A 16068-nucleotide genomic window follows, 5' to 3' on the forward strand; every position below is an offset into this window, starting at 1 on the left:
GACCACCTCTCCTCATCTCATCACTAATGGAGATCAAAGTGCACTAGAGATGAGCAAGAGGTGGAAATACACATAAGGTGCCGAAAAACACGAGGATGATGGTGGTGATGATGATGCTTATTAAAGATATAGACTTCCTACATAGACATCTAACATAAGGCGGTGTATATATCTGATTAATGACAGTACATTGAGGGTGTTCCTTGATGGTTTTGATAGCCAATAACGGTTTTAGCCACTAGTTTTATTATGGTTTATAAAACTCTTGGTTTGTGGTTTCTTAAATCGCAAAGGATAGTTGGCGTGAATACTTAATTGTGTAACGCTTATAACCACTTCATTATTAGCACTGGAGGAAAATTTAGTTTGCCTCTTCAGAGACACAGGTTAGAAGTGGCAAATTCATGCTGATGAGAAGCCACTGAGAAGATAAAGAAAAAAAAAAAGTAGAAGTTCACCATGAAGCACTGTAACTAAACTGTACTGACCACTGTTGAGATCTTGCAGATGATAAAAGAGGTGTGTGAGGAAAGAAAGCTAAATAATTAAAATGACATTTAATTGCATATTCAAACAGATGAACGCAGATTTATTATGAGGGATAATGTATAGTCAGCCGGTATATGCAAACAACCTGTTAGGAACATGTAGGAATACATGTTTGACAATATACTCTCATTCTTTTAAATAATCAGTTATTCTGTGTCTCATCTATTAGTCTGCATGGTCTGAACGATAAATTTTGGCAGCGGACATACACGGGCTCCTCATCCTTCGGCTGCCAATCAGAGGGAAGACGTCTGTTGCGTCCAGATGTGACAGGAGTGTCTTGTGGGAATGGTACACCATGCTGCTTCCAGCCATTGAAAACACACACAAACAAAAGCCATTTTACATCTTGTGAACACACTTCTGTTCTGTGGTAAATGGTTAATAATCAGTTTACATATGAACAGGACATAGGCCTATGCATATACATATTTCACTTACAATAATAAAGATGCCTGGCATTAAGAATATAATTATTGTGTATAATTATTGTATATATTTGATAAAGTCTGTGAAGTCTGTTTTGTGATATTAAATAAATCAGCGGAAAATTACATAAAAATTGCATTCATATTTTTATTTTATATTTAAATAAAGAGTGTTCAAAAAGTGTTTAAAAGCTTAAGTACATCTTGATTTGTAATTTCATAATTCTGTTGTCCATGAAATATATATTGAATATACTGATAAACATTTATGGTAAATACTTTAATGCAATTTATTTTTAAATGTGTATGTCATGTATTAAAATGTTTGTATTTACACATTTGTAATGATGCAGTTGCAATTTAGTATGTTTCAAATACGTGACTCTGGACCACAAAAACAGAAAAACAGTCATAAGGGTACATTTTTTAAGACAATATTTGGCCGAGGTACAACATTTGAAAACCTGGAATCTGAGGGGGCAAAAGAAAAAAAAACAAAACAAAAAAAAACAAAGAGAGAGAGAGAGACAGAAAATTCTTCTTTTAAAGTTGTCCAAATTAAGTTCTTAGTAATGCATTTCATCGCCTTCGAATTATAAGGTTCTATCTGCATTCTGAGCACTTTTTAAGATTTTGAGCTTCAAAGTTGTTGCGTTCCATAGACTTCTGTAGATAAAACCATTTTTGTTTTCTAAAAAACGTCCCAAAATGTACACAGCTTACAAAAGAAATCACATAATGTAAATAAGTTGTCATAGAATAAGAATATGTGAATAACTCAATTTTGACTAAAATGTCTGATAAAACCTTATTATTCTAAGGTGACGATTTTACTAAGCAAAATTTTAATTTTGATATATTTACTGATTAATTGTACAAAATACCTTCTTGAAATATGCTTAATAATGGCATAAAATTTTGGCATAAAATATATATATATATTTTTTTTTATTTTGACCCATACAATGTATTTTTTCCTATTGTTACAAATATACCCGTGCTACTTAAGACTGGTTTTGTGGTCCAGGGTCACATATACTACCTTTGTATCATTGAATATTAAAGTTATAATAAAATAATCAACTACTTTACATGTGCTTTAGTATGTTAGTCAGCGTACTTAAAGGGAACCCCAGGTAAATGTAGAAAACCCATGAAGTACTTGCATTATTTAAAATAAATCCACATCGTTTTATACATAATTTGGACTATGGAGGCTGCCATTATTTTGATGATTCTGATCATCGAAAAAAAAAAAAAAATACTGATACAATGACCTCATTGTAAGGCTTTTGGTTCAGTATTTTTATTTATTTATTTATTTTTTTTTTTTTTGAGTTGTGTTGCGGTAAAAATAGCAACAGTACCTCACAGAGTGCAGTCATTTCGCTTCATAGTCCAAAATATGTATAAAACAATGTGGAATTTTTAATTAATTTAAATCTTTTATTGGTTTTCTTCTACATTTTTCAGTACATGATATATAATTTACGTTATATTAAGCCATACAAGTCTTCATATCCGGGGTTTCCTTTAAAAGTTATTGTAATAATGTATAAACATTTGTTGTCTGACAAGAACATTTCATAACTCAAATATTCACATTATTTTATTTCATACCTTGCTTTCAAGTCTAACTTACCATGGTAACATAGATGTTGTCTGCACTGCTGGAAGGACTGTTCACATCTACCAAATCAGGCATAGAGCTGTTTCCCACCTGGGACACACAAGAAGTCATCTTCAGGGCCTGTGCAACAACCCAAGAACCCAATCCAACAACCCATTTAAACATTCTTGAAACAAACCTCAACCACCGTTTTCTTAATTTAAACAGAATACACATAAATCAAAGAAAATTTGATTTAATATTTGACATTTATCAAGTACAGAAAGCATAGAGAGGAAATGAGAGCAGAGGTGCAGGAGGAAGTTGCAAAGATAGTGTGTTACCTTGTATGTGATTGCCTCGTTGTCAGTGTCAGAAGTGGTTTTAACCTCATCTATATTTTGCCTAGTAGAAAATAAAGCACAACCTCAAGACAGAAAAAAAAAAAAAAAATTCTACAAGCTGCTACATCTCTTTCTGAGCTGACAATGACTTACTTTGAGTTGTTTTCTCTCTGGGTCGATCTGCAAGCCTTCCTCCCCCAAAACACGGTACCAATTAGTAACACAAACCCAGACACTGATGCCAGGGCCAGCCACCAGGGAGGATGTGCCTGCAGATGATTCACACCTGGACTGTTTTTCCTGCTGGTCAGTGCTGAAGAAAATAAAGAAGAGAACTGAGTTTGGAGCCCTTATACAAACTACTCCACATGAAACCTTTAAAATGTTTAAAATGTTAGTATTATAAACATCAACAGGTGTTTACAAGTATGCTATGGATTTCAAATACATAAAACTTTTACAGAGCTGAATTTTAATTTAGCTTTTTCATTTCATCTGGCATTTATTAGCAAAAAATAAGGTAAAAACAGTAATATTGTGAAATGTTATGACTCTTTTTCTATTTCATTTCATTTTCACAACGTGCATTCACAAGAGTACCACGACACATGTGTATGGTGCTAACCCAGAAGCCAGTGCTTTGACACGGAACCGGAATAAATGGTAGAGGAGACTTTGAGAGAAATTGGTAAATAAAGTCATTATTTCTGGGGGTTTTTTGCACATTCTCATAGCTTCATAACATTAACGTTGAACCACTAATATCACATAGACTATTTTAATGATGTCCTTATTATCTTTCTGTGTCTTGAACATATTAGTTGCATTGCTGTCTATGCAGGGTCAAAAAGCTCTCAGATTTCATCAAAAATATCTTAATTTGTGTTCTGAAGATAAACGAAGGTCTTACAAGTTTGGAATGACATAAGGGCAAGTAATTAATGACAGAATTTTCATTTTTGGGTGAACTATCCTTTAATAAAAGCTGTGCAAAAGCAACGTGAAATAACTTGACAATATCCAACAAACAATTCATGTCAGTTTGGTTGTTTTTATTTTGTAGAAGAGATTGGTACAATAGCTAACTATAAGGTTTTGAGTCAGAAATCCAAAATGCTTTTTAGCACAGTAATAATGGTTTTCTAGGCAGATCTCTGGGACCTCTACCAACTGCTACCAGCCCCAAGTCGATAGACCCCCCAAATTTGACCAGCTATAAGTCCCCAGAGACTGGGGCAACCCGGACCAAATCAGGGCTAAATTAAACCTCCCGGACTTCTATCCAACTCCACCAGCCCCAAGTCAATAGACCCCCTCAGGGCCGGAGATACATCCCCCCCCAAAGTTACAATGTTGACTGGCTATAACTCCTCCTGGATGCTGCCAAACCAGACCTAACCCCAAACTGGTAGACCCCAAAGCCCTCAATCCAACGCTCCAAATCCCAAGTCGATAGACCCCAGTGGCTGGAGACACAGCCCCCCAAAATTCAAACTTTGACCAGCTATAACTCCCCCTGGAAGTTTATAGACAGCCTCCCACACCCTGGGCCCTAAAGCTGCGTTCACGCCATATCATAATTCCGAGCTGACAACATGTGGCGTTCTACTCGAGCTGAATTACACTCTTAAAAATAAAGGTGCTTCACAATGCCATAAAATAACCTTTTTTGTCTAAATGGTTCCATAAAGAACCTTTAAAATCTGAAGAACCTTTCTGTTTCACAAAAGGTTCTTTGTGGCAAAAGAAGGTTCTTCAGATTACAAAAAAGCAAGAAAGAGATGGTTTTTTAAAGAATCTTTGACTGAATGGTTCTTTGTGGAACCAAAAATGGTTCTTCTATGGCATCGCTGTGAAGAACCTTTTAAAACACCTTTATTTTTAAGTATGTGTTTCTATGGCAAAACTATCAACACCAAAGCCCTCAAAGAATAAACTCTGAATGTTTTGAGAGTTACAACTTGGACCAGTTACAGCTGTACCACCTGACTGCCGTCAGGTTCATTTTGGCTTAGGCGTTACCTCTGAGTCCAACAACATGGAAAGCTGTAAATAAAATGTCATGTGTTGTCATCTCAAAATTACGGTAATTATGACATGGCTTGAACGCAGCATAAACCTAACCTATTGAATAATAAGAAACTCTATTCTTGCTTTGTCCAGTAGCCTAACTTTTTTCTGTTACATCAACAACTGACCCACAATGAGTAGCCAAGAACTGCCAAGTAAACGGTAAATGAATTGTGAATAAAAAACATAACAGTCTGTTACCTGATTGGACAGTAAGGTGTGTTCGATTCTTGTGAAAATTGCCATTGAGACGCAATCTACACAAATAAGTTCCATTGTTCTCATAAGTCACGGATTGGAGATGTATATCAAAATTCCCTAATTTGACATCTCCCCCAAAAAATACACCCGGAATTGGTACAGTTCGATTTCTGATGTAGTAGAGGATTATTTTTGGCTCAGAGGAAATATCCTGTGTTTAAAACATACAAAAAATAAACAGAAATGTAGGTTTTTAAAGTTGTGAATATATAAAAAAGTTTTTATAAAGTATATTTGTGCTAATCTAAAAATAAGCCTACCTGGAATTCCCACTCCACACTAAGAGACATAATGTCCTGAGATCCAGGACACTGTAAGACATTACACGACAAATAGACATCTGTCCCCTCATTAACCTTCTGGTCTGGACTGGTCATCACACAACCATAAGTTCTATACACTGTCAACCAAATGAGTGCATATTATATTAAAAACGTAAATTAAATGCTTAACATGCTTGATTAAAATAATAAATTTGTGCTTACCTGTTAAGATAAATACTAGGTGCCACATAATTGAGCATAAAGACATTGCAAAGTTTGTAAGGTTTTTTTTTTCCCCTGCTAATGACAGAATACATAAATATATTTTAAGCGAAAGACAGAAATTCCAAGATCCAGATGAATGTTGTGTATGCACTCCGACTTAGAAGTTGTTGATGCCATCAAGGAAGTGCTATAGGCTACTGTTTCCTGACACAGTATGCGGTGGTTAATTATCATTGAATGAAACTGTTACCACATCCTCTGTTGTCCGAACACATGATCTAATTTGTAAAGCTGTCTCATGTATTGTAAAAAGCAAAAATAAGCATAGTTGTTTTGCTCAAAAATGAGAGCTTTTCATCACTGCAAAGAAGTGCAAGACAACAGTGGGTTTCCTTTTCAATTCATACAGTTCATGTCCACTTTATCCTTGAACCTGCAACAAGTATATTATTCAGAATGTGTCATTTTGTATTTGACTGAAGAAGGAAATACGGGTTTAAAACCACATGAAGGTGAGTAAATGATGACTTTCCCTTTAATGGACGTAGGTCGGTCAAATGAAGGCAGACTGCTTTCCACAAACAGTAAAACGAATCTCTTTCGCCCTCTAGTGTATCATTTGATGTCAGCTACATTAGATTGAAGAAAGAGAAAAGCATTTTCCTCAAGAGAACAGAGACATTGTGTTAAATGAAGTTTCCAGGTAGGTACATAACCCAAGGCAATAAACAAAGACGTCTGTCACATTGATCAATTCATTCTTTCTGATTCAGCACAAAACACTTTTCCATTTCTGTTCGTTTGATGAAGGAAGGACACGATTGTCAGATGATGATGTCATTACATGGGTCAGAAATTTCATCAGCATTGTAAAAGGAATTATTCATGAATAAAACATAAGCATTGTGCTCCAATACAGGCAACGTTTGTTGGCAAATTGCAACAGTGCTTATAAACCAGCAATCTGAATCACTTATGACTGAATCATTGAATTATTCATCAGATCAGTGAGTCTATTTATGAGTAAGAGAATATATAATCAATTATTTGTGACTGAACACATGCAATGGGCAGATGTTTGAACCGAACAAGCTGACTTTAATATGTATTCTCTAATCAGAGCGATTATATGATGCAGGATGCAACAGTGTCAGTATTCATCGGATGTGTTTGCAAATGTGACTCAAAGACTCAAAGATTCAGAATAACCTTTATTTATATGCAGTGTGACTCTTCTTGCTGGTTACTGAATTAATTGTGTGATAAGAAAGTAAGACCACGACAATAAGATATTCATTCATTTTCAGATATTTTTTAAAAAGTCCTACATTACCATTTTTACACCTTCTCATCTAAAATGAAAATGTACCATAAATAATGTCATGAATTATAAATGTTATACAACATTGTCTGATGTGTTTGAATTATAAGGTTGATATGCACTGTACTAACCGAGTTATACTAACCATAGTCTTGTGGGCCTTTGACTGTGTGGCCCAAATAAGGAATAGTTCACCAAAAAAGAACATTTGCTCACCTTAAATGTAGCTGAATTTGTTTTTTCATCAGAACAGATTTGGAGAAAATGAGCATAGCACTTGCTTAAAATATGGATTCCCTGCAGTTTATGGGTGCCGTCAGAATAAGAGTTGAAACAGCTGATAAAACAATCACAACAATGCACAAGTAATTCTCTCCAGTTTTGTTACATGAAAAGCTGCATGTTTGTAAGGAAAAAGTCCTCTATCCATAATATTGCTTTCTCCAGTGAAAAAGTCATCTTGTCTGAATCAGGAGAGAAATATGCACAATCACTGTTTACAAGCTAAAACAGTTCTTTATATATATGTCATTGTATTTTGATGCGAGAGGACAACAGGGGATGGTGTCATCTGGATTATGTACTTGTATTTTGGCTAGAAACAGTGTTAATTTTGTCAACGAAGACGACGACGAAAAATATTTGTTAATATTTGACTAAGACGAGACATTGGCGAGCTAAAACTAATATCTGATGATAAAAGCTATGACGACATTTATGCTGCGTCTTCGTTAACAAGACGAGACGGGACTAGAATGTTATTTGAGGACTATGGGACATTCAAAATACATCCTACAGGCTAAGTTAACTGTCTTGTCTTTCAAAATGTTCGTCCCTGTCATTGGATCATAAGGGACGTGTCTAGTCTCAGTATGACAGCCGCAAACAGCCGGCTACCAAACCGCGAACTTGCCATCTGAAACAATGGCCTCAACACCCAAAGGGTTAGCGATAGGGTGACCAGACGTCTTGTTTTTTCCGGAAGTCACAATTCGTTGTCTAATGACAAGTCAGTGAAGGCGGGAAGGGCGGAATAGTGCTGATAGTGCTCTCTCTGGCGCACACTCCATTTCTTCAGTTTTCATACAGCGCATGATCAGTTCTCAGTTCTCAAATACACATGCAGTAGTCCACCTGTCCATCATGTTGAGTATCTCACGTAAATACTGTCAGTTATGGCTTAAGTGAACGAAAACAGGTGGGTAAACTGGTAAACTGAATGTGTCAGGATTACATGCATGCCTTCCGTATTAAAGGGACAGCATTCCTAATGAAATACCTGTGTCATTTAACCAAATGTTAAGTAAACCTACTGTATCTGAGAAATGAGTTTAATTTATATCTCTAGCCAAAAATTAAAATTGTCATAATTTATTCTAGTTTCAATTTCTTAAGATGATTTCCAAATTCAATCCTTGATAAATTTCTCATTATCTTAATTTATTTGGTATAAAGATATAAGAATTAATTTTTTTTGAAGACTTTAAAAAATCTACCAAAATAAATGTTGGTAACTGCATTTTGGCTAAAAGTAATGACTAAAAATTACAACTAAAAGTTGACAAAAAATGTAATGACTTTTCGTCGACTAAAACTATGAAAGACTCAAATGACTAAAATGTGACTAAGACTGTTAAGCATTTTTGTCTCGAGATAAAGACTAAGACTCCGAAATGTCTGTCAAAATTAACACTGGCTAGAAGCAATCGTTTATGTGAAAATGCCTTAATTTGTTTGATGTTAATTGATAGACTAGAGTTGTGTGGATTACTTGTAGATTGTAGTAATGCTTTTATCAGCTGTTTGTATTCTTATTCTGACGGCACCCATTCACTGCAAAAGATCCATTGGTGAGAAAGTGATGTAATGATACATTTCTTCAAATCTGGTTTGATGAAGAAACAAACTCATCTATATCTTTGATTGGTTGAGGGTGAGTAAATTTGAAGCACATTTTCATTTTTTAATTAACTTTTCCTTTAATGAGCACAGAATATGTTGCTGACATGGAAATATTGGCGGTCATATGTTAATATATTCATCAGTCTGAAACCAGAATAAGACACTTTTTTTGCAATGTAGTTTAAATAAATGATCTTTTTGCACATTGGAGGAACTTTTGAAAAGGTCAAAGAAAATTAAAGAATTCATTATGCGAGCCCTTTAAGAATAAAAATAGCTTAATTTTCAGCACAGTGACTGAAATAGCACACATCCAGACAATAAATAAGACTATATTCAGTTTACAGTAACAGTCTACTGTATGTGTTCCTTCCATTGACAGCTTGTTATTTTTGAGCCAATTGGCTGGTCCCGTCTCAGACAACAGCATATGTCTGTTCAATCTTGTAGCTTTAATGCAGCTCATAGATTGACAGTGTGAAGTTGGTCGTTTGTGTTGTGTGAATTGGTAAAAATATCCCAATGCTTTTGCTACGTCACATGCCAGGATTCCTTAAAACTGCTGACATTAAAGACTTAATTAAGAAAGCAGATCCATGTGATTGGTTTAATTACTAGTCTATTTCACATATGTCTATTATCTCCAAGGTACTGGGGAAGGCTGTTGCTCAGCAACTGAGCTCACTCTTGCACAGGAACAACACTAGATGTTCCACTCAGGTTAGAGATAATCATAGAGGAAGTCTGTATTATTTCATACAGACAACTGCATAGACAATGAAAGATTGAAAGCTACATTTCTTTCAGAAAGTTTATTTCAGAAGAAATATATGAATGTTTCTAACTTTAGTGCACTGGGTTGAAGGCACATATGTAAGATTTTTTTTGATTAAAATATCCAAAAAAGAAAAAAAAAAAAAACAGAACAGTGTTATATATTTTGCTGACTTGTGTACTTACTTTATCCCAAATGTTTCCAAGAATGTTTAAATCCAGAGAAATAAGATATTTTAACTAGTATCCAGTCCCTTGTTACGTGTCGATTTCCGGTTTTATTTAGTAAAAATAAAACAAAAACAAAACAAAACAAAACAAAAAAAAAAAAACACATAAACACCAAAGACGCTTTAATATTTTCAACGTTTTATTAGACAGGTGACAAACGTACAGAGTAGCATTATAACAGAATTTCCAACACAGTCAAATGTATCTGGTATGATAAAACAGCGCTGCTTTACCCCATGCGCATGGCCGTCGATTGTGTGATAATAAAAGCTCTGCTTTTTTCACATTCATCTCTCATTAGCAATCACTCCTGCTGACTTGTTTTGCTTCCATTGCTTTCAGACCCACCCTTCATACAGTGACCTTAATAAATATTTAATGCATTAGCTTATCCATGAACTTGACTTCTGCCCCAGTCCTGTCAGATTGTATCATCTAAGGGGATAAAGACAACAACTCCTATCACAGCATTATATAAGTCTTTGATTGTTTTGAATATGCCATCTAGTGGCAAAAATTACATATTGTGCATTTAGCTATTGGCTCTGTTTCATCTGTTTCTTCATTTGCTGGAGATATTGAAGGGGGAGACTACATTAGTACTCTAATCTTTTCTTTTTATTTAAAAAACAACACAAAAAGGCAAATTCCAAATTCCTGTTTTATTTTTATTATTATTATTATTATTATTATTTTGTGTTAATGACTGTTATAGTGCTAGCTGTGGTCCGATCTCCCTAAATCTTTGCATGCTTGTTTAGAATCACCTGTCACATGAACTCACCAGTTTTCGTTTAGGCTTTATATGATTTTTTGGGTATACTTGGACAAGCCCCTTTTCTAAAAGAGCCCATTATAGCTTCCCAAAGGAAAAAATTCAACATTGTTTTATAATTACTGGCTTAAAGAGTCCATAGAATTGTACTGCAGTGTTTTTTTTTTTTTTTTTTGTCCCATGCTGAGTGAAAAACCTAAGACTAGTTTGTAAAAGTAGGTTTTTTATTTTCACAGCAGGTATTGTAGAGGCAAAGTTGTTCGAAATGAGAAGATCTATTGTGTGATACGAATATCGAGTGTATGTGTGGAAAAGCATGAAGTCTACAATCGCTTACGCCCTTGAAAAAATGCGATGTCTTTGTGAAATTGTAGACAGTTTCTCTCCAAGTTTCAAGTCTCTACAACTTACAGTTTGGTCTGCCTTATCAATTTTACGTGGAGATTGTTGATCCTTTTGGCCATTCTGACAATTACAATATGGTTTCAGGGGCGATTCTAGGATTTTCATTTTAGGGGAGCTCAGCCCCCAGTGTGGGTATAATAATTAAAAAAAAAAAAAAATATATATATATATATATATAATGCATGGAGCAAACTCCAGTGCAGTGATGGTTGACTTTCTACAACTTTCTCCCATCTCCCGACTGCATCTCTGGAGCTCAGCCACAGTGATCTTTGGGTTCTTCTTTACCTCTCTCACCAAGGCTCTTCTTCCCCGATAGCTCAGTTTGGCCGGACGGCCAGCTCTAGGAAGGGTTCTGGTCGTCCCAGACGTCTTTCATTTAAGGATTATGGAGGCCACTGTGCTCTTAGGAACCTTAAGCGCAGCAGAAATTTTTTGTAACCTTGGCCAGATCTGTGCCTTGCCACAATTCTGTCTCTGAGCTCTTCAGGCAGTTCCTTTGACCTCATGATTCTCATTTGCTCTGACATGCACTGTGAGCTGTAAGGTCTTATGGTCACAGGTGTGTGGCTTTCCTAATCAAGTCCAGTCAGTATAATCAAACACAGCTGGACTCAAATGAAGGTGTAGAACCATCTCAAGGATGATAAGAAGAAATGGACAGCACCTGAGTTAAATATATGAGTGTCACAGCAAAGGGTCTGAATACTTAGGACCATGTGATATTTCAGTTTTTCTTTTTCAATAAATCTGCAAAAATGTCAACAATTCTGTGTTTTTCTGTCAATATGGGGTGCTGTGTGTACATTCATGAGAAAAAAAAAAAACTTAAATGATTTTAGCAAATGGCTGCAATATAACAAAGAGTGAAAAATTTAAGGGAGTCTGAATACTTTCTGTACCCACTGTATATATATATATATATATATATATATATATATATATGTATATATATATATATATATATATATATATACAGTATATATATATAAATTGCGTGCAGTTGCTGATGCTCGTGAAAGCATGCAATGGCTTTCGTTTGCACGCTACTTTTTCCGATTTTACTTTCACTTTCGAACACGTTCAGCAAGGAGGGGAGAGGATGGAAAGAGGGGCACAGTGACGGCTCACGAATGCTCATTCTTGACCGTAAGACGCGTCTGCTCACTCTTGCAGCCGGTAGCCTACTTTGATGGCATAGGCTAGCTACGCTGCTTCAAGTCAGATATTAAAAAAAGCGGGGAAAACTCTAATGCAATACTGACTGGTTTCTACTGCGTCACCTTCTTCTGCTTCGCCTTCTTTTCCATATGTGAGGGCTTTTCACTCTGTGCTTAACCCCTGATTATTGTTGTTATAAACCCCGCTTTTAACCCAGTGTAAATGTATGTTTACTCTACAAGAACTCTAAATGTGTCTTCTGGTGTGTGGCACCAAGACATTAGCAGCAGATCCTTTAAGTCCTGCAAGCTGTGAGGTCGAGCCTCCGTGGACTGGATTTGGTGGTCCAGCACATCCCACAGATGCTCTGTCAGATTGAAAAATTTGGAGAAATTGAACTCCTTGCACTCTTTGTCATGTTCAACAAACCATTCCTGAGCTTTTTTTCCAGCTGAATGAGGCAAATGCCATTTTAAAACACCACTGGCATGAATAGATGTATGTGAATACCATAACAGCTTTTAACCCATTTAAGCCCACCAGCAACTATAGCTGCCACAGTTTATAGCTGTAATTTTCCTTTTGTAATTATTAATCTAGATGTTATCCATGTTTTATTTCTCAATAAGTATTTACTTCCTTCCTATCACATGAGGCTGTCAAGTTCCTACCCCTACTTCCAGGAAGCATGGCGCAGACAAATCCTCCCAAAGGAGATATACTTTTATACTCAGTCAAAAGTCAAAGCAGCAACTATAGCTGCCGGTGGGCAAATGACTTGTCAGTACATATACAGTAGTCAACATTTGAAGTGGATCAAAACCTTTCATTGAAGTTGTCCTAAAACCAAAACAATACCCATTCTTGTCTTGGGACAACTTTTTTGATCCACTTCAAATGTTGACTACTGTATATTGGTCAAATGGGGTATACTGTGCTAATAGGTTATTGAATCAAGGTTATTGGTCTTGTTTAGCGCTTTTTGGGAGGACAGAGATAAAAAAGGGAGTGGGAAGGACATGTATGACATAACTTCCCATTCCGAATGTCTTTTGAAAGAAATTGTCCGTGTGCATTATTTTTTTATTTATTAGTTATTTTATTTATTTATTTTTGTTTATATAGATCTCATTTTTCTTCATTCTTTTTTATTTTTATTCATTTATTTAAATTTACATATACACAATGCCCTGCTGGGGCAACTTAATGGCTGCACTTTGTTCTGCACTATGTTCCACCATTTTAGGACAAATAGATATGTTGTTTTTTGTGTTTTCATATTTAAGAGATTATAAGCTAGATGCAGCTTATATAATAATAATTTTGCTCATGAATAAAGACTGATCTATTGAAAGCAGTTATTGTGAGTTAGGTGCCAAATGTTCTCCTCCTAATTAAATTAGACATTGAAGGGGTGTATACAACATATTTGCCCACCGGGAACTATAGTTGCCGCACAATCAAATACAATTTTCAAAAAAAAGAAAAAAAAAAAACCTGGGGAAAATAAATTAAAAAACCTCACATATGACACTATTAACACGACTATATGCATGAAACCTTTCAGAAAAATTTGGGCACAAATGGGTTAAGGAAAGTGGTATGTGTCAAAGGAACATCTACATGAATGCAGGACGCAAGATTTCCCAGAGCATAACACTTGTGTGTGTGTGTGTGTGTGTGTGTGTGTGTCTGATAATCAGACTATCAGAAGGACAAACAGATTTAAAAGAAACCTATTGTGCCTCTTTTTACAAGATATAATATAAGTGTCAGGTATCCCCAGAATGTGTCTGTGACGTTTCAGCTCAAAATACCCCATAGATCATTTATTATATCATTTTGAAAATCCCTATTTTGAATAGAAGCAGAAACGCTGTTTTCTCACGTCTCTTTAAATGCAAATGAGCTGCTGCTCCCCGCCCCCTTTTTTCCAGAACAGGGGTGTGCCTTTACAGCTCATAATTCAGATACTCTGCCAAAAAAACCCCCATCTGTTTGGTTTTAACTGTCATGTTTATGGTGCTGAAATCATGCGTTTTAAAACCATATCAGGTTAAACTTCTGATATACGTTTTTTTTTTTTGGTTTTTTTTTTTGTGTATTTGACAGTGCAATAAGACATGAAAGAAAGCTTAGTTTAGTACTCACATGCCATGTGATAGCCGCTTTCTGTGCATGCGCTTCGGAAGTGTGTGCTCAAAAAGTTTGTTAAAAACATATGAGTTACAAAAAAAAGTTGGTTATGTCTATGAAGGTAAACAGTCGGGAAAGAAATTGATTACTTATATCAGATCTGTGTGGCAGCAGCATAATACACAGCAAATATGCTCTCTTGTCTCCTCTGAGGCTGGGACTCAGTGTTCTGTGCTCATCTGTGCAGCCAACGACAGAATAGTTAGCATGCTTTGCTCCAACTTTTGCCATGGTGTTAGAACTGGTACACCAATGTCACTTGCAAAAACACAATGGCGGCCCTGTAGATGGAAACGTACAGATTAAAGGACGGTAGTATTATAACAACATCCCCTTTCTACGCAGCGAAATCTGAGCAGCTCTTTTTTTTTTTTTTTGTGCAGAGAAAGGCTTATCAAAACGAAGTTACTGGGTTCTTTTTCACATTTTCTGGGCTGGTAGATGCATCGGGGGACACAGGAAAAGTCAGATTTTCATGATATTGCACCTTTAAAGTGAATAAAATTGTACGAGTGTACAAGGTGTGTTTTTTCTCTCTAATTCACACAGTTGCTTTATTCCACAAGGCCAAAGTGCCCATAGTTGAAGAAACACATGCACCAGAGTCTGCTAACACCTAGGATATCTTTTTGTTTAAAGAGCCTTGTTTTTTTATATGGTGACCTCACTGTCAATAGCCATTGTCTAGTCTACCCTCTGGTGTATGTACACTTGAGAACAACAGCTTTGTATGTAATGCAAAGTCCTTCTGAACTGACCCCCCATTGATTGCTCTCCATTGATTTGCTAGCTTATGCCCCAGTTTAACCTAAACAACATTCATCAAGCTGGCCTCTCAGAAGTCCCTCTGTGATGTGCATTACCCCCTTCAGACCGCAAAGCTTCTCCATCTTTAAAGAAATAGTTACACATACAATATGTTTATTTCTAGACTATGTTTGTATGTGTCCATTAAAGGGTTACTCCACCCCAAAATGAAAATTTTGCCATTAATCATTTACCCCCATGTCCTTCCAAACCCGTAAAAGCTTCGTTCGTCTTCGGAACACAATTTAAGATATTTTGGATGAAAACCAGGAAGATTCTGACTGTCCCATTAACTGCCAGATAAATACCACTGTCAAGACCCAAAATAAGTATGAAAGACACTGTCTAGTGTGCCATAGTATTTTTTTCCACACATTTGAAAGTGGTTACCATCAACTGTTCGGTTACCAACATTCTTCAAAATATCTTCTTTTGTGTTCAACAGAAAAAAGAAACTCAAATTTGGACAAATTTGAGGCTGAGTAAATGACGACAGGATTTAACCCAGATTACCCATTTAATGGATGTGTTGTAATACCATCACCCACCACAGGAATGCAGTGTGGTACCACACAACACACAAGCCTTCCTGCAACCCCAAAACAAACAGATGTTAGCATGTGTGTTGGCAATTTGTTAATAATTTATGAGGAATTAATTAGCATTCTTCTAATTACCTCATGAATATTCCACCAGGCCGTTCACGGTGTAGAAGAGTTCTAAATGGGATTAGCAATAGTACACGTC

General features: G+C 35.9%; 1 protein-coding gene across 4 annotated transcripts; it reads right to left on the minus strand.

Moving 5' to 3' along the window:
• Positions 1-44: 44 nt before the first annotated feature.
• Positions 45-5932, minus strand: LOC127177678 (uncharacterized). 4 transcript variants are annotated; one of them, XM_051130083.1, is made up of 7 exons: positions 5747-5932; positions 5522-5661; positions 5202-5412; positions 3084-3243; positions 2931-2991; positions 2620-2697; positions 45-850 (listed from the first exon to the last, which is right to left on the minus strand). In XM_051130083.1, exons 1-7 carry the CDS (start codon positions 5790-5792, stop codon positions 692-694), a joined length of 855 nt encoding a protein of 284 aa, XP_050986040.1. In that variant the 5' UTR covers positions 5793-5932; the 3' UTR covers positions 45-691. The 4 variants fall into 4 exon arrangements, with proteins under 4 accessions (XP_050986040.1, XP_050986039.1, XP_050986038.1 ...); XM_051130082.1 differs by having other exon boundaries at positions 45-853; XM_051130081.1 differs by having other exon boundaries at positions 2620-2727.
• Between the last annotated feature and the right edge of the window lie 10136 nt (positions 5933-16068).

This window comes from Labeo rohita, chromosome 15 (assembly GCF_022985175.1).
Source record: "Labeo rohita strain BAU-BD-2019 chromosome 15, IGBB_LRoh.1.0, whole genome shotgun sequence".
Classification (NCBI taxonomy): domain Eukaryota; kingdom Metazoa; phylum Chordata; class Actinopteri; order Cypriniformes; family Cyprinidae; genus Labeo; species Labeo rohita.